This window comes from Phodopus roborovskii, unplaced genomic scaffold, assembly GCF_943737965.1.
Source record: "Phodopus roborovskii unplaced genomic scaffold, PHOROB, whole genome shotgun sequence".
Classification (NCBI taxonomy): Eukaryota; Metazoa; Chordata; class Mammalia; order Rodentia; family Cricetidae; genus Phodopus; species Phodopus roborovskii.
In genome coordinates, this window is record NW_026125295.1 from 19,139,110 (window position 1) to 19,162,777 (window position 23,668).

The 23,668-nt window shown below is 49.3% G+C and overlaps 1 protein-coding gene across 1 annotated transcript in view; it reads right to left on the minus strand.

The window, feature by feature from the left end:
• The window catches only part of Ky (kyphoscoliosis peptidase), a 31,776-nt gene extending 11,464 nt beyond the window's left edge, over window positions 1-20,312 (minus strand). The window contains exons 1-8 of the mRNA XM_051206211.1: window positions 19,909-20,312; window positions 17,408-17,470; window positions 14,030-14,092; window positions 7,848-7,922; window positions 6,279-6,341; window positions 4,202-4,284; window positions 2,946-3,054; window positions 1,562-1,679 (exon numbers count right to left, since the gene is read on the minus strand). Coding sequence (XP_051062168.1) covers window positions 1,562-1,679; window positions 2,946-3,054; window positions 4,202-4,284; window positions 6,279-6,341; window positions 7,848-7,922; window positions 14,030-14,092; window positions 17,408-17,470; window positions 19,909-20,044 — 710 coding nt within the window. The 5' untranslated portion in view covers window positions 20,045-20,312. The remainder of the gene's footprint in view (window positions 1-1,561; window positions 1,680-2,945; window positions 3,055-4,201; window positions 4,285-6,278; window positions 6,342-7,847; window positions 7,923-14,029; window positions 14,093-17,407; window positions 17,471-19,908) is intronic.
• Window positions 20,313-23,668: the final 3,356 nt, after the last annotated feature.

The following is a 23,668-nucleotide window of genomic DNA, read 5'->3' on the forward strand; positions in this document are numbered from 1 at the left end:
GAGGAGGATAAGAGGGGACCATGGGAGATCCGACCAAAGCACATCATATATGTATGAAACTGTGAAAGAATGAATACGATAAAAGTGAAACCCGAGTGTTTTCAAATCTACAAATTCCTACGAAAACAACCATGTTCTGACACACGCCAGGCAGGCACTGAAAATGTACTAGTGGTGTTGTGTTATTTAAAAGAAGGCACATAGTTTGCTAGGCATGTCCTCCCACTTCTCATCACTCTGTAAATACCTACTATGTGCATGATTTGGAGCTGGATGTTCACAGAGGCAAAAAGGGAGGAAGGGAGCACAGAGAATAACTGTGCTAAGAGCGAGCCTGGGAAGGGACAAAGGCATTGGTGATGGCCACGTGAGGGGTACAGGGTCACTTAGTCTTCTTTTCCTTGTTTTGTGCAATTTTGCAGATTATGTATAGTGAGCCATCTTTTTTAAAAATTTGAACAAAGTTATTAAGGGGCTGACAAGATGGCTCAGTGGGTAAAATCACTTGCCACCAAGCTCAATGACCTGAATTCACTACCCCCATGCTACAAGGAGAGAAATCCTCTGACCTTCACAAGAATGCTTTGGCATATATATGCCCCTCCCCCTGAGATAAAGACATAAATAAATATAGTAGAGCTTTTTTAAAGTTATAAGTTATTGTCAGACCAGTTGCTGTATACCTATAGCAACTGTATACCTATAATCCCATCACTTAGTTCACCCCAGGGTGAGTTCAAAGCCAGCCTGAACTACATAGCTAGACTGTCACAAACACCATAGGTTGGTGGTAGATTATCTACTTTCCATGAGAAAGGCCCTGGCTTTGATTCCTCAGCATCAAAAGAAGTAAAAGGCTCTGAAATGAAAGCCTAATATAACACACACATTAGCAGACACAGCCATTCCCTCATTTTCCAGGGACCCCCACAGGGAACCCAGGAGACTCCAGAAAAGAGAGCATAGGGAGACACGGGGATCAGTATGGCTCCTTGACACTGTCTAGAAGTTACTGGAAATTAACGTGATCTTGTTTAGGCCTGCAGCTAAGCCCATAGCTCTGAGAAGGGGCCCAAAGACACAGGACTACTTACTACCTGGTTACCAAGCTTTCCCACCAATGGACCTTTCCAGGCAGACTACTCTATCTTCATGTAGAGATCCCTCCCCTTCCCCAAAGGACAGCCTTTCATTGTCCCTTTGGCATTAGCAGCCGCTGTCCTCTTGCCTTCAGGCCTGCCCTGCTTTTAACCTTCAGCTGTACAGTGAAGGGAGAAGGCAGAAAAGGGGCCTTTTATAACCAAATTATCTTTGTGCATTCATCTGCCATTATGTTAATGCATGGCGAAGCCCGGCAGATGGTCCAAAGTCAATTACGCTGGTGTTAAAAAGGGAGAGATTGACCTTTTCAGGACTCACTTGGATTCCCAGGCAGAGTTTGCAAACTCAAGCCCCAGGCCTGGCATAGGGGCAGAGGCACAGAGGGCGTCAGAAGAAAGAGAAGGACATCGTTGGGTGACAGCCCCCGGGACTTCAGCCTGTCCTAGGCTGCCTTTCATACCTGCACATCCTCTCAAAGAGGCCAGCATAGCCATCGCAGTTGGTCTTCTGAGTCCTCAGGATGTCGGTGGGTTTGAAGGCTTGGCGGTCCTTCTCCTGGGCAGCCTCAACATCGTACTCTGGGGGACAGAGGAATGGGCTGTGAGCGCACAGGGCTCCCAGGTGGCTGAGGCTGGCTCAGGGAGGAAGGGAAAGCCACAGAGCCCACAGCATGGCCTCCGTCCTCAGCTGCACTCAGGAGGAAAAAGTGGTATGAATGCAAACAGAACCCCAACCTAGCCAGATTCGGGATACGCCACCCTTTGTGTAGGTGGCAAAGGGGGGATTGGGGCCAAAGCAGGGGGGCTACCTGGGCCTCATGGTGAAGACCTTTAATCTCCACACTCACAGGGCAGAGGTGGGCAGATCTCTGAGTTCAAGGCCAGCCTATGTACATAGAGAGTTTCAGGCTAGTCAGGGCTACAGAATGAGACCTTGTCTCCCTCAGGTTCAGACCTTGGGTAGGTGAACACATTTTCTAAGCTCTGGCTGGAAGACAAAAGAGCCACAAGGAATCCGGGTGGAACACCTTTCTCCATGTCAGGGTGGAGCACTGTTCTCCATGTCAGGGTGGAGCACTGCTCTCCATGTCAGAGTGGAACACTGCTCTCCATGTCAGGGTGGAGCACTGTTCTCCATGTCAGGGTGGAGCACTGCTCTCCATGTCAGGGTGGAGCACTGCTCTCCATGTCAGGGTGGAGCACTGCTCTCCATGTCAGGGTGGAGCACTGTTCTCCATGTCAGGGTGGAGCACTGTTCTCCATGTCAGGGTGGAACACTGCTCTCTGTGTCAAAGGACTAAGGGTCCATCCCACTACTTGATGGTCACCATCTCCCCTTTGCAGGACTCAGCACCTTCTATGGCTTGGCAGGACCTGGCGAGGTTCCCAAGTCTGTCTATGGAGAGCAGTAGGCAGCTGCCGAGGCCGAGGTCCCTGGGATGGCTCTGGGAACCGCGGGAGAAGGTGGAAACTAGTGGCTGAGGACATGGATGTGACATCAGGAAGCGAGCACCCGCCCGTCCTGGCACTGTTTTAGGACCTTCTGGTGTTGTTACTGCTCTTCAAACAGCTGTTCTCTCCTCAGTCTGGGGCCACCCTTCTTGGAGGAGGCCTGTCCCAGGGTCTCATCTCTGCAGAGCAGGCGCACTAGGAATCCAGGGCCCAGGGAAGGCAGCTTTCGGGTGAAGGCCCAGGTCTAGAGGGTGGTTTTACCTTCTTTGGTTAGTCTTTGGTTACTTCTGGCACTAGGGAACACTTCTCCCTGATCTAACTCTCCTCACACAGAAGCAGGAATCTGAGGGAAGAGACATCCAGGGCTCCCAGTGCTGCCCCCTGGTGGTGTACCTATGTGATGGCAGATCCAGATCCAGATGGCTCGGACCTTTTCCAGATCGCTGTGGGCTTCCTGGAGCAAGTCACTCACCAGCTCATCCAGGCCACTCTTGACTGTCACCTGTGAGCACAAAGAGCAGACTGCTTTGGGGACTGGGGAGTATGGGAGTCTGGCCAGCCACTCTTCCTCCAGGCAGGAAGCTGGAGCAGGACCCGGGGAGGTCAGAGGCTGTCTGGGGGGAGCTGGACAGGGCACATGTGCTGGCCAGTTGAATTTCAGGCCCTAGAGCCACCTCAGCTTCTCTCTTTCCATCTGGGGCCAGCCAGGTGGGCATCTGAGTAGCTATGGTTAATATTTACTAAAACACATCTGTGCTGGCTAGTTTTATGTCAACTTGACACAAGCTAGAGTTATTTGGGAAGGGGAAACCTGGATTGAGAAAATAGCCCCACCAGATCGCCTGTAGACAGGCTGGTGGTGCACTTTCTTAACTGACGATTGATTTGTGAGGGCCCAGCTTTCTGAGGGTAGTAGTGCCACCTCTGGGCTGGTGCTCCTGGGTGCTACAAGAAAGCAAGCTGAGCAAGCCGGTACGCAGTGCTCTCCATGGCCTCTGCATCAGCTCCTCCTTCTAGGCTTCCTGCTTTGAGTTCCTGTCCCGGTGTCCCAGGATGATGGACTACAGGTTTTAAGATGAAATAAACCCTTTTCAGCCCAAGGTGAATTTGGTCAACGTGTTTATCACAGCAATGGAAAAGCAGCTAAGATACCACCACCTACGTATTTAATGCAACACTCACTCATACTGCTGTGGTCTAACGCGAAATATCCCTCATAGGGTTACATATCTAAACACTCGGTCCCCAGATGGCATTATTCTTTTAGAAGGTCTCAACTTTGAGGCAGAGCTTTGCTGCAGGAAGTAGGTCACCGGATGGCAGGCCTTGAGGTTTTATAGCCAGATCAATATCCAGTCTGTTCTCTTCCTGCCTGGGGTTGCAATGTGTTTATCCCTGTGATGCTCACACTCCCAATGCCCTCCCTGCCACCTCCTTAAATTGTGAGCCTAAGCAAATCCTTCCTCTTTTAACTTGCCTTTGTCAGCTGATCACAGTCATAGGAAAGTAAGAAATGTACGCTGTGAAGGGACAGTCATAGACCATCCATCTGACTTACTCAGGATGTGTTCAAGAGGGGCCTGGAGGTAGGTTTGTTATCCTGACTAGGTAACCTTTAGGGTACTTAGCTAGGGGGCCAGTTCTCCTACCTGTGAGGCAGAGGCATCAAGTTTCTCAAAGAGCCACAGGTCCAGGGGCATGGATTTCAAGCTGGATCTGTCCCAGGGGTAAGCTGGAAACACAGGGAAACCAGGTCAGCAGGGAACCCACTGAGAAAGGCTGTGAGCCCAAGCCTTGTGATCACTTGGAAGATCTGTGACTGTTTAACCTTTCTTATTCCATGATTCCAAGAGCTGTACCTCCTAGAAGAGTTCCTTTGGACAAAGTGGTTTGGGAACTGTGATGACCCCTACTGTCATCCACAAGGAACTTGAGACTATTTTGAAGACCCTGAAGATTAAGCACTTGGTTAACACAACTGTTCCCAGACAAATGCTGATGGAATCTCTCTCTCTCTCTCTCTCTCTCTCTCTCTCTCTCTCTCTCTCTGGTATTTAGTTTTTTTTTTTAAACTTTCTGTAAGTAGTATTCAAGCAATGTTGCTGGATCCTGGTATTCTCAGTCAGGGAGGGTCCCATGGCCATGTGCTGGGTGTAAGGTACCTCAAGGAATGCTGGGTATAAGAAAGCCTGGCAAGGCTGATCACCTGGGACCCATAGGAGGCTCCCTGTAGAAGATCAGAATTTGAATCAGGCCACCAGGGTAGAAAGGAAGAGAGAAACTGGACACTGATGTTGGTTTATGGCCAGCACCTATCTAGGCTTGCCCACGGGACACAGGAGAGCCCCAGGCAGTGCTGGGAGGTAGATCTGGGGCTCAGGAGCTGATATCATCCAGGCTCATGTTTACCCTTGGAGTTGGATCTAGAACATCTTATTGCAGATAACTGTGAACCAGCTAATGTGGTCCAAAGGCAGCCACACTTTAGCCACCCCACCAGAAGGAGATAACTGGCCATCTCCTGCTGGGTGCCCCAAGACTCAGAGTTCTCTTCAGAGAGGCTTGCATCACTGTCCGACAACAGCCCTGGAGTGACAAGTGGGTATCAAGTGGACTTTCACACCGTGCTGGCTGCCACTCAGTGTAGCTCTTCCTTGCCCCTGTTTAGGATGGCATTTCTTTCTAAAATGAGGTTTAAAATTCTATTTTATTATTTCCTCCTTCCCTGGTTCCATTTTTCAATATTTGATATTTTATATTCAAAATAGCCACGCTGATTCATGCCTCATTAAATCTACCTTCTGAGCAGATTATGTAAGTTTCCAATAGGAAAATAGGATTTTGTATGAAGAGATTTAAAACACCAGTAGCATTAATTAACTCATTCTGGTTTTAGAAGAAAAATAGGCAGACATGCATGGAGCCATTGTCAGCATCTGGCATACCAAGGGGGAAACTGAGGCCCAGAGGAAAAACAGGGTTCCAATCCAGGCCACCTACCATTTCACATCACCCCCTTCAGTGTTCCTTTCTCTGCCTTAAACTGCTGTTCATGTGCTCCCCAACTTATGGACATTTGACACCATATTTTATTCATTTGTTTGCAATTTTTTTCGGTGACAGTGGGGATTGAACTCAGAACCTTGCACATGGTGACAGGTAAGCTTTCTACCACTGAGCTGTATTCCAAGACCTCCATCTAAGGTTAACATTTCTCTTTCTCTTCCTCTTCTTTCAGACAGGGTCTCTGGTTCAGGTTTGTTCTCTCTATGTGGTAGAGATGACCTTGAACTTTTCATTTTCCTTCCCCTACCTCCAAGTGCTAGCAATCCAGGAGTATGTGCCAGCATACCCAATGGATCTGGTTCTGAGGACTGAACCCCCAAGCTTCATTGTGCTAGGTAGGCATTCTACCAGCTGAGCAACATTCCCAACTCCAAGTTATCATCACCTGAACTCTGATTTTAGTGCCTCCTACAGTGAGCTGCTCTGTAATCAGAAGGGTTAGTTTTGAGCACTGGGATGATATCTGACATTACAGCTTTCCCTTCTACACCTGTGTCCATGGCAGACATTACTAGTCAATCATGACTCTCTTTCTCCCAAATTCGCAGACTGTTTCAGACACTTGATGATCCAGTAAGCCAGTACCAATTGGCTGCAGACTGGACCAAGTGACCAACTCACTGCTTTCTCAAGAGGCCCCAGAGAAGGCCTGGGACTCACCATGGGCATCTTTCCCTCCAGGCTGCCGGGGTCTCATGTTTCCATTTTTATCACCTTGTAAACCTGTAACATCCCAAAGGTCAGAGATAGGTCAGAAGGAATTTGGTTCCCTAGGCAGCAGCCCTGGCTTTCCCTCACATTCCCATCCCCACCCACCACTGCTCTGTTTCCAGACCTTCCATGAGGTCCACGGGGGCAGAGGAGAGACCGGAAACAGCGACTGAAATCTATGGTCTTTGATCTCAATGCTTTATACCCTCCGTCAGGCCCACATGCAGCTGTGGTCCAGTAGTCTACCCCTACTCCACATCTGCCATCTTGGAAGATAGCTAGCTACAGACACTGAGATTATGGACTGGCTCCTTCCAGATCACCCAAGACAAGAACTGACTATGGGCAAGAATGATAACAGAGGCACAGAAGATCGTGGGTATGGACCTCAGGGCCCAGAAGGTCATGTACCCCTCAGAGGAAGTGGCTTGATGCTGTGAATTCTGGGAGGTTGAGATGGAATGTCAGCCAACTGGAAAGTGCCTGGGAAAGCAGCAAAGGAGCTTTTGCCACTGGTTCCAAACCAGGTCAGAAGGATGTGGTCTCTAATGAAACCATGTGAGGTTGGGGGTGGGTTCGCCAAGGCAGGTGGCTTCTGCCCTTAGAAGCCAATTAAGGCTGTAAATATAAGAACTGAAAGTTGAGAAGGTGCTTGCCATTCCCAGAAATAGGTTCTTTTTTTTCTTTCTTGGAAACCTCCCCCCACCCCCATCTTCAGATGGCACCACAGGGTTCAGAGTAGCTAGCTCTTACTGGGAACTGAGAATAATCCTGCAAGGGAGATTTACTTATTTTCTTCCCTTTCTACATGAAAAAACAAACAGATAAAAAACAAAAACAAAACAAAAAAAAACCCAAAGGAAGGTTAAGTGAAACCATACATGGGCCCTGGAGCCGTTTAACTGCCTTCCTGGGTGCCTGACTTCTGAGGACTGCAAGGACAGCTTGGGGGGGGGAGCTTTGGCTCATTAAGTGGACATGGGAGGGACTTGAGGCTCTTGCAGCCTCCCCTCCTTTGCCTGCTTTCCTCATGAGCCCCACCCCGCCCATCATCCCAAGAGTCAGGGTAAAGATAGAGCAGGGATGGAGGGTCATTGTGTTCCTGCCTGCCCACATATTCTGACAACTGCCACACACGATAGCTAAAGCCAGAGGCTTTAGACTTGGGCCTGGGTTTTTAATCTCTTGGTTAGGTAACTTTCTTGGATAGTCACATCTCCTTTCCAAGCCTCACTTTGCTAGCTTGAAAAACTTGGGATGGATACTAACATATGCATAAAGGTCACAGGCTGAGGCATGGGAAGTACTTAGCACCATGCCTGCCACAGTTTGGGCAGCCCACAGATGGCATATTAAAGCAGTGGTAGCAACAGTCTGGGGAGGGAATGCACCATTAGTTGCATGCTGCATCAGCTAGGCCCTGTCACAGAGACACAGAAGATGGACGTCCAGGCCAGACTCTTCCTCCCCCACTCTCCCTGCCAGCCCTCTACTGGGCAGCCCTGTACACGTACTTACGTTTTGCCAAAGAGAACTTCTTGAGCAGCTGGGGCATGGCATCTTGGGGGTGGATTTCCACAGTCAGCTGAGTACCTGCAAGGGGCGGGGGTGGGGAGGTGACATCTTCAGCCAAATGTTGCCAGGGAGGGCACACCAGCCACGGCAGATGTTCAAACAACTGAACACACACCGTTTTAGAGCTTTCTGTTGACTACGCAGATAATGCACTCTCTACCCCTGCTAGTGCAACTGTCACCTCACAGATTGAAAAGACCCCAGCTTTTGGGCTAGAGGAATAGGAAGTGGTCTTGACCCGGCAGACTGCCGGGTGTAATTCCTTAAAGTTACAGATAAGCTCCCACGGTCACCTCTGAGCCCTACGTCACAGGTCTCACCCCATGCACCATACCATAGAACACTGGGAAGACCAACGTCCTTACTCTGAACTGACCGCTGCATGACACATGCAGGCAGGCAGACAGACTCTGCAAAGGCCACCGCATGACACATGAGGACAGGGAGGCCCTGCAAAGGCTGTGGCATTGCGCACACAGACAGCAGGCTCAAAGTCCACCACTTAAAACTGCTCAGCAGAACACCCAGGAAGATCTCAATTTGGGGAAGAAAAGGTACTAGCCAAAGTCAGTCCCATGACAACCCACATTTGACTTATTATAGTCGGAGGTTTCCGAGCTCCTCTCTCAGTGATCGAAGGGACTAATAAGACAAAAACCAACCACCATAGAATAGTATTAAATAGCACAGTCTGAGGCTGGTGTGGCCTCCGTGAGGCTGGGGAGAAGGTCACCCCTGGCAGTGGAATACACACCGTGTCACACGTTCACAGAGTATTCATTCACTAAGGCTCCCTGTGTGCGGTAGGTACCCCGCAGTTCCCAAGCGCTTTGCTATGATAAACGATGATGTGAACATCAGGGTTCAGACATCGTTAACACTTTCAAATCCGTCCCTGTGAGTGAATTCTTCAACACTTATTGAAGAGAAGGGGGATTTTGTAAGGCTTTCATTTGACACTGGCCAACTTTCCCACGGATGGTCCCATTGGTTTATGATCCCACCAAAGGGGGTGATGCTCCCTCCCCCGTCATTCTGGCTGTGGTTGGTGGCAAAACTGCTCACACTTCGCCTTTTTCCCAATGAGAAGGGTTTTGTCTTACCCGTTGAATGTGGACAGACTTCAAGAGTTAGTATGGCCAATTAGCATGTGCTAGAAGCCATGTTACCATTCAAGGTCTGAGTTGAGCCCTGGAGAGGCTTTGCAATGCTTGCTTGCACTCTCCGCTTTCCTGCTACAGCGCTGTGTGTGTACCAGACTATGGGTGAGAGGCCACAGGGAGCAGAGCAGGGCTGCTCAGGTGAGGCTATCTGAAACCAGCTGGTCTCCAGCCAGCCCACCAGCTGACAGCCAGCACATACTCCAGCCCAGCCAAGAGCCCAGATCAGCTGGGGATGGCATGGACAGCGATCTTCCAGAAGACCTGCAGGCTTGGAAGCCACCAATGCCACTAGCAGCTGAGCCCTGTGGTGGTGGATAACACAAACATGCCTGCTAAGCTCATTGGCACTTGCTTTCATAAACCCTTCAGATTTTTATTAACAAAAGGTGCCTTATTGTTTTATACATTTCTTTAGTTTTCAGTGTAGTGGGTTTAAAAAATATTTATATATATTTATTAGTTTTCTTATTTTACATATTGATCCCAGTTCCCTCTCCCTCCCTCCCTCCTTCCTATGCTCCCATGTCCCCCAACCCCCCCATACCATCCCCCTAAAAGTATTTTATTTGCTATTTAATTTGTGTTTTGTGTGCTGATTATATATACATATATGTATATACATATATATACACATGTGTGTATATACACACACATATATATTACTGATTTATTATGTTTCACTCAATGATTTTGTAAGAGTTCCTTTTATTAGTCCTTTGTTAAATATATTGCCATTATTTTCTCTTGTAGGAAAACAATATTGATTATCCTACGTACTATTAAAACCTGCTTTGCATGACAGAGGCCAAAAATAGAATGTTCTATCCAGATCAAAAGGCTTAACATTCATTTTAAAATATTTAATTATTAATTAACTAATCAATTAGTTAATGTGTGTATCTGTGTGGGTATGTATGCAAGTACATGTGCATTTATGTGTGTGTGTAAAGACTGAGAGAGGACATCAGGTGTCCTCCATCTCTCCCCACCCATTTCTTTGAGGCAGGGTCTCTCCCTGAACCTGGGGCTTGTGTTTCATATAGGCTGAAAAGCAGCAAGTCCCAGGGAGCCCCTGGTCTCTGCCAATCTCAGAGCTGGGTTACAGGCATTTGAGAGGATGCCTGGCTTGTGATCTGTGATCTGAACTCTAGTCCTCATGACTGTGGGGCAAGTGCCTCTAAGCCATCTCTCCGGCCCTACACTCATCTTTAAAATGCTGTATCTAGCACATTCACTGCCAGTGAACACTGGTCTTGTGATGAAGATGCTGGGTATTTCAGAGTTTAGGGCTGAAACAACCTCTATAACCTTAAAGGAGCTGTGAAGGGGAACAGCTCTTTGGCCCGGGACTCAACAATGAATCTCTTCTCACATTTCTCCTAACTTAGGTACATCCAGCCACTCCCCGTCCAGCCATGTTTCTTTGTTAAGAATGATTGGGCTATGAAACAAACCCCTGTTGTGGCCCTCCTGAGACCTCATGTTTATTGGGGGGGTGTAGTCCAGCAGCTCCTTTTGTTTGGACCCCCTCTTCCTCCTGCAAATCTTTTTCTATCTCCTGTCCAGGACCTGGCTGTCCCTAGGCTGTGCTGCTGAATGCAGTCAAGCTCTCATCCCTGTTCTGGAGTTATGTGCCCGCTCCCCAAGAGTGAGGAGAGCATCTGAGAGACATCCCTGGACACCTCAGAAATGACCTGGGGTCCTCACCCTGTGTCAAGATAGACAGAGAGGGAGAGAGTACACCCACCTCACTTTTAGATCAAATAAAACTCAGATTTTAGTAACGAGCATTAACATGTCCCAGCGCTCATCATAGAGAAGCATGGTCTAGGGCAGACTTCAAGTCAGCTAAATCACAAACAGATGCCAGTCACACTGACCCTGACCACTAAACAACCAACCTTCTCCACCATACAACTGACAAGATCCTTCCTGGGACTTTGGGTGGCTTGGCTGGCCTCCCTCAATGCATCCTTCTCAGCAATTCATTTGCCATCCAAATAACCTCCTAAAGCTGCAGCCTTGGGAATTTAGTAAAAGCACTTTAGGGTTTTTTTTTTTTTTTTTTTTTTTTTTTTTTGCTAGCCCTATGAAGTGGCTCCCAGGCTGGCCCTTTTTTAAACGTTGCTGGCTCTCTTTCCTTTCTCTCTCAAAAGCATACAGGGTACAGATTCTATGTGGGCACTGTCCTGGCCCTGCCATTTACCCAGTCAGGTGACATCTCCCACATGACACCTCTCCTAATGGCTCCAGGTTTCAATTGGTATTTGTCTAAAGACTTAATTTACTCAGAATACGGAATGTGGGCATGCTAAGTGGGTTTTGTGTTGTTCATCAACTCTGACTGATTGCAAGAGGTTGCCTTGAGCACTGATCAATGAACAAATAAATGCTGCTAGGCAAGCATGAGTGCATGGGTGTGAGTATACACACATACACACAGGGGTAGACAGGTGTGTGGAGGAGTCCTGGGACTTACGTTAGACACCATTGCAGAGCCATTGTGTCTTTCTATACATGCTTATATGCATACAGCCTGGACATACATACTTGGATATACTCGTCTGTAACACAGTCAGAAAATCGTAGCTAAAGCATCCGTCCTATTAAAGGCACCATCAAACAAATCATGTACAGCAGCATCTTAAGAGACACATGCTGTATGCACCCAGGATGTAGTAGATGGCAGTCAGCTATGCAAGCTGGGAACAAGCGTGGTGGGTATGATTTCAAAACCGACTCCTCAGCCATAACCCTGAGGGCCTGAAGTCACAATGTCTCCTGGCAATCTCTTTCCTGTCATCCAACTCACTCACATGTCCATGGTAGAGCCATCTTCTAGAGTCCCTTTGTACTAAGATCCATGTTTCCAAGGTCTTTTTTTTTTTTTAAATCATCTGCTGTATACAATCTGCAGCTGCACAAGTTGCTGGGGTTGGGGGGGGAAGCTGAACTGCTCTCAACCGGAGCCTTGCATTTCTTCCTGGGGTGGGGCACGGAGGTTGTATTCAATCTACTAGAGAGGTCCCTGTCCTGTCTGGGGAGCAGTGCTGTACAGAAGTTATGTGGCTTTGAGAGGTACACAGACATGTTCAACTACCTGTATCTGACTTGTTTTTATCTAGTTGCATAACTTCAGGCAAACAGTTTGGATGACTCTGTGCCTTAGTTTCTCCATTTTTCTATCCATACAGTGGACCTCAGTTTTGAGAGGTGGCAACCTTCCATGGAATGTGGCTGAGGGGAAGAAATGAGCAGTCCTGAATGATGGCGACCTTCACGTCTGGCACACACCTCATGTCCCACCTCTGGTCCATGCTGCGCTGTATCTGTCAGTAAAGCTGTTGTGGGGTTGACGGGGTCTTGCTCTTAACGGGGTTTTTCTTCTTTCCCTTGGCCACAGCCACCCACTCTCCACACCCACCAGACACATGCCTGCCTGTTGGTGCCTCCATGCCATGGCTCCCAGCTAAAAACTCTCCCCAGATGCCTTTGCCTTTGTCTCATCGCCTCTTTTGGCGGTCAGATGATAAGTCTCAATTATTGTTCACCCGCTCTTTTCTCCTTGTGTGGGGGGGAGGGGGTGTGCTGGAGATCAGACCAAAAATCCTCATGCATACATGCTAGTCGAACCAGTAAGCTACATCCCAGCTCTGTCTATTCTGTTTACAATTGTCCCTTATCATGAATTTTCAGGATATCCACGCAGGCTCTCTGACTGCCAGGGGGATTTTTGCAGATGCGCCTTAACTATAGATCTCAGAGTGATTATTCTGGGCTATCTGGTTGAGCCTTAAATGTGACCACATAAAACTTTATAAGAGGGAGAGCTGCCTGCTTATAAGGAGAGAAGGCGATGTGTTAATGGAAGCAGAGACAGGAATGAGAGTCATAAAGGCAAGGAAGGAATGCTGGCAGACTGTAGGAGCAGGAGGCAAGGGATGGATTCCCTCCGGAGCTTTAAAGGCCCCAGCCTGCTGACACCTGCCTTTTACCCAGGCAGTCTGACTCTGGACTTCCAACTCCCAGAAGCTTGAGGCAAAGATCTTGCTGTTCTTAGCCAATGAGCTACAGGTGACTGATCTACAGCCCACCCCCCAGCATCCCTCCCACTTTAATTTCTCCTTCAAGTCTTTTCCCTCTCTCTAGGACTTATCTTGGCAGGTGGGGGCCTTTGTTTTGTTCCCCACATGAGATAATGGCCACCTATTCATGGCCTTTCTAGCAAGGTGTCTCTGCCAGGAGCCTTGTGCGGCCAAGCCAGTTTCAGAGACGCATCATGGCCTGTATCAGTATGTGTGCTTCAGGAGAGGGCTCAAGGAAGGACCAGGTTGCTTCTCCTTGCTGCGGCTGGCTCAGCACCAAGTGACATGTTTCAGCAGGCTCAGCTTCAGCAGAGGTCAAGGACCCTTTGTGACTGAGGACATGGGAGGACTTGGGATACTGGGAGCCAGCGGGGAGATCAGTTTCCAGGGAGCTGAGGAAGCCCAGCTGTGTGAAGGTTAACAGCTTGCTGGGGTTGGAGGGTAGGGTACCAGTGAGCTGGCCTTGACTGTTGCTGGATAACCATCCTAAGCCTTGGTCCCCTCATCAGTAAAGCAGTGGGACTGTCACCCAGTTCGGGTTACTTTGATAATTCCATGTGTCTATGGGTTGGCAGAGTCCCAGACACATGCTTAGCACTAGTGAATGTTAGCTGCAGCAGCGACAATGGTATTGATGGTGATGGGGTTCCCGACCCAGGGGCTTCACTTCTTAAATGGGGGGGGGGTAGGCTTTGACTACACAGCTTCTCAGTTCTTCCTCTGAGATACTGGGAGGCAAAAGGATGCTCCAACCTCCATGGATCAGAGAGGATCTGCTCCCTAAGCCCTGATCTCTGTATCCCGTGTTCTCTGACAGGGTCAGCAGAGCCAGGCACACACTCACAGGAGATATGGCAGTTAATGATCAGTCTCTTACCTTGGTTGTCATAGGAAGTGATGACCTGAGGCTGCTGAAGGCACTGCTTCTCGGGCAAGTTTCCTATTTAGGAAAGGCAAAGAAGGTGTCAACGACCGCCGTGACCATGGTATAATGTTCCCTCACTGGGGGACAGAGGGAGCTGGGTGTCCCAAGATAGCTGTATGTTGGTGCATACTGCCACGGTGTGCACACCTGTGGGCTAACACAGCTATACTCCTGGGAGTCCACGAGTGCACACCCCTGATTCAGGAACCTTTCCCAGGCTGGGATTCACTCCAAGAGGTCTATGAAACCACACACACAGATGCCTGACTGATCACCACACCTTTCTGTGGAGTGGGCTGGGATGTTCCAACATGGAACTTGAACTCTAAGTTCCCCAACTCCTAGCTCACCTCCCTTCTTCCTTCTGAGGAACAAAGGCAGCGACCTGCCTCTAGCCTTGAAGATAGGAGGATACTCAGTTTGGATTAGTTTCACCAACATTTCAGGACACTCAAAATGTTTGCCTTCTCTGTACCCCATGTCCTTGTAGCTCAGTAGGGTCAGGTTGCTGAAGAGAGATGCTAGCTCTTGCATGGGCAGCATGGGAACCCATGTCTTTCGCCTCTCCTAGGCATGAATTTATTATGGCTGCTTTGTGGCTGTGGACCGTTCTTACTGAGGCAGCTCCTGAACTTCTCTTCCTGGATGTAGGAAGAGTCTGGGGAAGGGCCAGGATTATGGCAGAAGGAAGTTCCTTACTGCTATTCCCCTTACATCATCTCCATGTAGCCTATAGTGAGCCTCACTTCAGGGGACCCAGTGATTCAGCCCGGGAACCAGCATGTCTCTAAGTTTCTTGTCCTCAGCAATACAGACAATCATATAGGCCACTCAGTGCTTCTCATGACTGCTCCTAGCAGAAGCTGCTCAAGGTGGGTTAGTGAAGCACTGCAGGGGCTTGCCTCGGAGAACCTGCATGCTCCAACCTTCTCCCAGGGTCAGGCTGAGCCAGGTCACCAAGGCTTCCAGAGCATGGTTGACTAGCTGAAGCCAGACCCACTGCCATTGTGTGCTGAGATGGGGGTGATGTGGCATTGCTGGGTTGGAGCTCCAGGCCACTTAGGCGAGGACAGGGAGGCTGTCTTCTGTGGGCATGGCTGGCTGTACCTCCATGAGGGAACAGGAGCTGGGAAGGGAATCCTCAAGGAGGGTGATTGGCTGGCACAGCTCCTGTGCGGTATTTATAGTCAGGGCTGCACAAGTGGTTTCTCTCTAGCTGTAGGGCACCAGACACTGTGCTGCTAGGCAGACTTCAGCCAGGACCAAGGAGAGCAGCCAATCACAGCATGGGAAGCCAGTTGCTGGGCAAGCTATGGAGAGGGGTGGCTCAGCCCAAACACCTGCTGCTCCCAAAAGTTTGGAGTGTTCCAGGCTCCCCACGCTTCCTCTCACCAACAAGAGGACCAATGTGCCCTTTTGGATCAACACCATGTTCAGGCACATTGGTTCACTCTCTGTCAGCACATGCCACTGGGTCACTTCATTCTGAGATGGAATTCCTCCAATTGCCAGGGCTGGAAAGACTGTTGGTTAGCAGAAAGGGGTGGTTGGGGGTACCAACAAGGCACATATGAGACAAGGTCAATGCTAGTGTCCTGAATCTTGGCATCAAGAACCACATAAAGAACAACTTCTATTTCCATGTATTAAAACTATACATATTGGTAGGATGGTGGAATCATCATGTTTCCTGGATTTAGGACTTCCATAGATGCTCTTGACAGCCCCATATTTATACCAAATCATCAATCCTGAGATTTTTTTGCAAGAACTATTTAAATCACCCTTGGTGGACTGATACAAAGACCCCCAGAGTCTTTTTATAACTGTCTTGAGAACTACTGCATTGGTTTCTATTTTGTTATGTCTTTTCACTAACCTCCCATCCAGCCATGAAGATGCTCAAAGTAGAATGACTTCAGTCTTTCCTGAAAGGCCCTAAAATGGTTGTCAGATGACTCATGCAAAGCAAGAGAGAGCCACAACACACAAGGATATTCTCTTTGCATCCACTGGTGGCTCACTTTGCTCTCTCATGAACTCACACATGGACCTAGCATGCATGTGTGCATGCTCTGAGTGGCCATTCCTATGGCTGAGAGTTTCTGGAGTCTCGTTCTTAGGCTTTTCATTGTCCCACGACATAACTTTGCTGGTATGATGTCAACCTTCACCACTCCAAGTGGAGTCTTTCCCTATAGCTTAGCTTCAGTTAAGGAAGCCTTTGCATAGATCCATTAGCCAGGACACAGAAGGATGTTTCTTTAGTGGGTGTGTAAGGATCTCAGAGATGACTCCTTCCCATGAACAAGGTAAGGGACACAGGGGAATTATAATCATATGAACCCAGTCCCACAAGGACAGGATTCTGACTCACTTGTTAACTGTTTAATTTCCAACACTTAAACTTGTGCCTGGCACAAGGTAAATGTTAAAGATAGCTGTTGGAGGAATGAGCATATAGATGAGTTAAGGTTTTGTATTTTGATTTTCCTTTTTGCCATTGTCTGAAGCCTGGCAAAGCAGAGTTATTCGCTCTTATTCAGTTGTATTCTTGTTTCCCCATTTGTGGAGGGTGGGGTATTTGATGGCTGGGTTCTGGGAGTGGAGGTCTGGTTCCTATCAGAGTTCTGTGTTCCCATCATGCACATTACCATTGATGCCCCACCCCCTGAAAGCCCAGGGTAATCAATGTCAGAGGAACACAAAATAAGGCCCACTGTAATTGGCCCATCCTTCATGTTCCAGAGAGGTTCTGTGCCACCAGGATAGGGCGCTGCTTTGACCCAGAGAGAAGAGGCCTTGGAAGCCAACTTCTTATCATATTTTGGAGCTCAGGGCAGTAGGGGTCTACAGCATCCTGGCTCTGCCCAGGCCTCAAGTAATACTGTTTTAAGGAAGGCAACTATTCTAGTCTGTTCAGAAAAAAACAAAAACAAAAACAAGCAAATAAACACAAAAACATTTTAAAGCTGGGTGATCTTTGTGACATGAGAAACCTTGCCTCTGGTGGGAACACACATAACCCTCACTACCTCAAGCCCAGCCAAATCCTCTATGATAGCCCAGCCAGCAAACAAATGGGTGCCGAAGTTCACCACGTTGTTCCCCAGCTGCAGCCTCCAGAAAAGCAGGACTCCTGATGCCAGGGAGAGCTTTCCAGGCTCACAGTAGCCTAAAGGCCTGGCTGAGCTGCAAGCAGCCATGTTTGCTCACTGGTTAGATGTTAGGGCTGGTTTCCCAAATGAACACAGCCCAGCCCTTCAGGTTATTTTTCCGGGAATTGCATTATAGAGACTGAATAGAAATTAGGAAGCAAACGAGATTTACCCTGAAAGCCGTTTCTCTCCAGTTCTTGCCATTTCCGGATTCCGTTTCTGACACCTTGGAACCCTGTGAGGTAATAAGGATTGGTGTGAGACATGTTGTGGAGGGAGCCCTAGGGCAGGCGCCATGCATCACTGTACTACTTACAGACCCATCTGTCCTACTTACACAAGACAGTTCTCTCAGGGTCTGAGATAGGCTGCCCCTGAACGTGACACATTTGAGGAAATGAACGCAATTCTTCAATTAAAAATATTTTTAATAGGTTAGAATGGTAGGTTTTAGTGATGGTGGGATTGGCTATCAGGGCTTTCCAGGAGGAATTTTTGCCATATAGATGTGCAATACCCATTCCCATACCTCCAACACATAAGCACAAAAGCATTGTTTTCTATCTGTTTTGCCTGCCCAATTCTGTATGTGGACAGTCTTGAAGTAGGGTGAGAGAGCATGGAACAAAGACCGCCTGTCCCTATGGGAGGCACAGTTGCCTTCTTTCCCAGCCTCCCTTGCAGCTAGAGTATGGCCTATCCACCGCACCTGTGCTCGGTTCTAGTGACGATGCAATGCAGAAGGGAGGGAAGCTCTCCCCGTGGCAGTGGCTGGAAGTGACTGCTGAGCGGCTGAGTGCCCGGCACAGAACTGATGTGTACCTGGGCAGTGGGAGCCACTGCAGGGAAACAGATTTCTGGTGTGGGAAGAGTGTCTGATGGAGCTTGGTGGCTGCAGAGGTGTCTGTCATCACAAGACCCACTCTGTGGCACGCACTTGATGACAGTGTTCCGTGAAGCTCAGTCTCCAGCCTGGCTCTCTAACCTTTCACTTTTTTGGGTTCTTGAACATTTGTGCAAGGCCTAAGAACAAGTGGTATGATTCAATGCTTTTGTCCCCCTAGGCTTTGTCCCAAAGTGTGGATATACGATGGTCAGAACAACCTAGGCTGTCAGTGGGTGGCAGACCTTGGAGACTATACACCGTCCCCCTTTTCCATTTTGGTGTGGAATAGGGGACTCAGTTCTCTCCACTGCACAGCATTTTCAAGAAGCCATCACTGGGAAAATGTTGAACAGTACCGGTGACTTTCACGTAGGGGTGCTTTACCCCCCAGTCAGGACCAAAGTATGTGTACTGGTCTGGAGTCATGGGCATTTTGGGTAGGCTTCTGGTACCGGGAGGGCAGTTTTGATATCCAACACTTCGGGGCTTCTCTCTTCACCCTCTAGGATGCAAGAGGACTCTACTGGGCAGTGGGGATGGAGTACCCTGACTTGGAACTGGGCCTCACTCCCTACACACGGGGAGCGGTGTTTTGTATTGTGTTACACGCAGCAGCAGCCATCTCATTTCCATCAAGAAGCAGAGGACATTTTCTTACTCCCCGAAAGCGGGTCTTACCCCTTTCTCCCAGGAGCAGCACAAAGAACAGGAGACTTGACTAAGCTAAGCAGCTCCTGTCCCCGCAGGCCCACTACACTGATTGCTATGAACACTCTCAGCTTCCGGTCTTTCCTGCCCCTTTCCCAGCTCTCCAGGAGCCGCATCCCTGCAGCAGCCCGTAGCACTGGTGGGTCAACGCTGTCTATAGAACCACTGCCCTAACAGACCAGGCGGGTGGACAGTGGGTGTCCCATGTACACAGAAGCTTTGGGGGCAGGAAAGACAAAACGCTGTAGCAGGAGGCGTCCCAAGGACCTCCGGAGCTGAAGAGAGAGTGGGGGGCAACGGTCATTTTTGTCATGCATTTCTCCTAAAGAAATGGTGCAGGGTTCGCTTTGGAGACTCTTAACACGGCCTCAGAGACTACCTCCAAGACCAGTGCCACGAGCCCCCACGCTTCTCAGGGATTCCCTGAACCTCCATTTGTCACCATGTATACTCTATTCAAGCTGTGTAGATGGTGAATAGGGGCGGATCCTGCTTTCTGCACTCACCCTATAAGCATTCACTAGTCAGTTTTCATTTTCCCAGAACAAGTAAAATTGAAGCGAAACTCAAGTGCGGTCAGGAGACTTCAAACCCCACTCCACCCTCCCCCCCAGCCCATGTTCCCTTTACCCATCCATGCCTTATCTTTGTTGGAGGCTGGAAAAGTGACTTAAGAAAGGGGGAAACTGAGGCTCTGAGTTATCTCAAAGTCTGACTCAATACAAAGGTCCTCTGGGGTTCCTGGTGCTCTATGGTGCTGCGTGATTACTAGGCTTCTGCTACCTGTGATCAGCCTAAGGCCTTAGCTTCTTCCTGTGGAGCGTTTTCCAACGTGGTTTGCATCCTTCAGGGAATAATGGGAGCAAAGGGCTTCCGATATGACAGAGCACCCTTAGGCCTGCTTGGGGAGTCAACCTGGGACAAACACAGCGCTGCGCGTTGCCAAGGGACACCGGCGCCCAGGTTCAAGCAGCGGTGGGGGAGAGGGTTAGGCTGGCCTCGTTCGGGGCGCCCCCCGGCGGGCAGACCCCGGGACTTGGTGGCTGAGATGCCCCGGGATCCTGGGCCAGGTGCATTACCTCCTCGGTTTTGCAGCAGCGCGCCCGAGTCCGTTTGAGAGTCCAAGTGCGTGGCTTGGGCCGCGCGCCGCTTCTCGGAGTGCACGATGAGCAGCATGTCGATGGCCACGGCGTTGCTGTCCTTCTTCAGCTCCATGGTGCCACCTCCCTCCCGGCTGGGCGCCGCGGCTGCTCGCTAGGTTGCCTGTGCTGCAAATGGCCCCGTGCTCGCCGCTGCCTGGCGCGGGAGAGGGCGCGGGCGCGGGAGAGGGCGCTGCCCGGCCGCCAGGTCCGCCCGGCGCCGTGTTTCGCTGACTCTGCCAAATTTACCATTAGGACCCGCCTGGGAGGGCGCTACCCTCTTGAAGTGCCTCTAAGTCACCTTTGAAAGGAAATCCCCGGGCTGGGCCCTTAAGTGCACCCAGGCCACACTTTGCAGGCGTTTTGACCCTCCTGGCCCGTGCAAAGGAAGTGCAGGTCGTGGACTCCAGCAAAGTTCTCCCTTCTGCTGGCCTGGGTATTGCCTCATCTCCCCCATCTAAGGAGTCGCCGGCCAACCCTGAAACTTCAGATCAGAGCTGGCTTAGTTTTGGGAAAAAAAAAAAAAAAAAAAAAAAAAAAAAAAAAAAAGACACGGAGCTGAAGGTTGAATTGCAGGCTGTGTAGATGTTGGCCACGGTTTTAGCCTCGACCCCTCTGTTCCCTTTGGCGGGTTATGGATGTTGATACCTCTTTTCATAGGTTGAGGTGTTATTCTGAGGCCCCCATCTCCCATTGATGGCCATTTCACGGGTCATGTCCACTGGGCATCAAACTAATCATATCTTGTCTGAGATGGAGGTTTTCAAAATTTCCATTTCTTCAGGAAGATTAGTTCTTGCCTGAGAAGGGGAGAGAGAGAGAGAGAGAGAGAGAGAGAGAGAGAGAGAGAGAGAGAGAGAGAGAGAGAGAGAGAGAGAGAGAGAGAGACCAGGGAGTTGGGAGCTGCCTGTGGCTATTAGGGAACTGGACCTGAGAACCCTTCTATTTTTAGCCAGGCCTGGCCTACCCAGCCAACAGTGACAGGGCATTTGGCGGAGGTCTGAAGAGTGTTTACATGGGTTTCTGCCTGGGAACCTTTGGCACTGTGTTTCAACCAGGTGGGAGACAATCCCCTAATTTGTGTTTATACAGGTGATGCCTGTATGGCCTCTGCATGGAGGCCTTGGTCTGTGACCACACCTTGGTCCGCAGCTCCTGAGAGCTCTTCCCCTTGCCCTTGTAACAGCCCCTATCATACAAGCTGAGTTCTGGCTTTAGTGCCACCACTTGCTGGCCACGGGACTTTGAATCATCAGGGTATCATGGGGGGGGGGTAACAAAAAGCCTCCCAGTGCTTCTGTGAGAATGATGTTCCTGTAAGGTTCCTGGCACGTAGTAAGTGGCCTGCAAAATAGGAGCTGTCATTCTTATTTCATTTTAAAGGGAGGAAAAGTACAGGTGGAGTGCCATGTCAGTGATGGAGCGTTGGAGAGCACTTAGTCACACCCTTAGAGTTTGAAGCTCTTTCCCCAATGTCTGTGGCTCACAGATTGGTGTGTGTGAGAGCCGATGCCCCACTGGGTCACCGCTGTCTCCTTTCCAACTGGGTGTCTGTCATTGGCGTCCCACAATGTTGAACTGGTGTTGCTAGACAGCTGAGTGTCTTGATGGACAGGTTTCATTCTGCTAAAGTGAGTCCTGTTCCCTAGTTTTATGTGTGTCAGCACACATACACACACACACACTCACACACACACTCACACACACTCACTCACACACACACTCACACACACTCTCACACTCACACACACACTCACACACACTCACACATACTCACACACTCACACACACATACTCGCACACACATACTCACACACACATACTCGCACACACATACTCACACACACTCACACACACACTCACACACACACTGCCTAGGAAGAAAGGACTGGACAATGCAAACCTTCTGTGTCTTTGACGTTGTTCAGGCAGACATGAGGACCTGAAGTTCTGTACTCTCCCCTGTCTCCTAGCATGGCCTAAGTCCTTCCAGAGACAACATTGTGGTTGGGATGTGAAATGGTCCCCACCTGCTCATTGTTGAGGGATTTGGCCCTCAGTTGATGCTGTGAGGCGGTGTGGACCCTTCAGGAGGTGCACCTAGTTGGAGGTCACTGGTTGGAGCCAGTTCTATTTCCAGTCTGAGTTCTCTCCATTTTGGCTGGCCACTGAGACGTGAGCAAGCCGCCATCCTCTCAACACCAGGGGCGGAAGCCTCTCCTACCACTAAGAACTCTGCTATGGTTTCCTCACCACAAAACGGACCAAAAATGAATCCCTCTTCGTCTAGACTGCCTCTGGCAGGTATTTTGTTCCAAAGATGAGAAAATTAACGAATACAGGAATGCTATCTGAGAGCAGACCCTCTTAGCAGCTCCCCTTGTTGCCAGAAGGGGGCCAGTGGTATGACATACAGGGGTCTAACCCTTTGCTTAGGGTTACATTTTCACACCACACCCTCACTGTCATGCTGCAAAGTGTCTCTCTTAAAGACACAGTTTAATGCCTTCTTCCAGAGCCATTTATGGGGAGGATGGTTAGCTGAAGTACACCAGCCAGAGGTATAGGCAGATTGTGTGTGTGTGTGTGTGTGTGTGTGTGTGTGTGTGTGTGTGTGTGTGTGTGTGTTCCTGCTGTCTCTATGTGAAACCCAAGTCTTTGGAGCAGAGCTCACCTTTCATCCTTATGACTAGAGATTTGGGCCAGAATTTTCCTTGTTGTCAGAAGCCATACTATGTATCGTAGGATATTTTGCAGCATCCTATTAGATGCCAGGAGCACCTCCTTCCCGATCTTGATGGCCTAGAATGCATCCAGATGTCGGTGCATGTTCCCAGAGTTGCAGTGAGAGTCTTGCCTTAGAGAAAATGCCTGAAATAGGGTCACCTTGACTTCAGGTCCTGATGCTGCCAGGCACTTGGTCCTGTTCTCATGGTTCTTAGTGCCAAGACCCAGCTTCTGTGGCCTGCAAAGCTGCTCCTTGCCTGGAGCTTAGAGGGAGGACTGAAGTGTTCTTTTCTCTCTCCCTGCTTGAATTCTACCCCTTGGCCTGGGTAGACTCGCTTGTGTTTTCTTTTCTGATGACCTGTTCTTGGACAGAAAGGGAGGGCTCATGGAGAAGTTGAGGTAATTGAGACATTAGAATGTATCAACCAGGGGAGGGGTGTAGGGATGGATGAGGCAAGCAGGAGAGAAAGACGAAAGCTACCAATGCAGCATTTAGGCAGGGGTTCTATTCCATCTGCTCAAATCCTGACTTCAGTTGAACCTTCAAGACAAAAAGCCAGCCTGAAATTCACACCCTGGACCAGCCTCCTGCAGCCCAGACCATCACTGACATGTTAAAAACCCCCATAGCCTTTCTGCTCTTAGGTTTTCCTCCATAAAGCACCCCTCCATCCCGATACCATATTGAATAGCGGGCTCCCAAGATTTTTATTCCCACCTATACTCTTGTCTTAGGTCAGGCAAAATAGAGGCTACTTCCATTTTAGGGTAAATCCTTAATTATCTAAATTACAGTGAATTGGAAATTTCAGAATTCACGTGACACTGAGCATTCAGAATTCAGTGTGCATTGAATAAGCAACGTTTCAACAGAATGATGCACCACATGCACGAGGGAGGTCTCACGAGATTGTGATGGAACAGAAAAACTTCAACTGCCCTAGGGACATGATCACTATTATAACAATTGTGA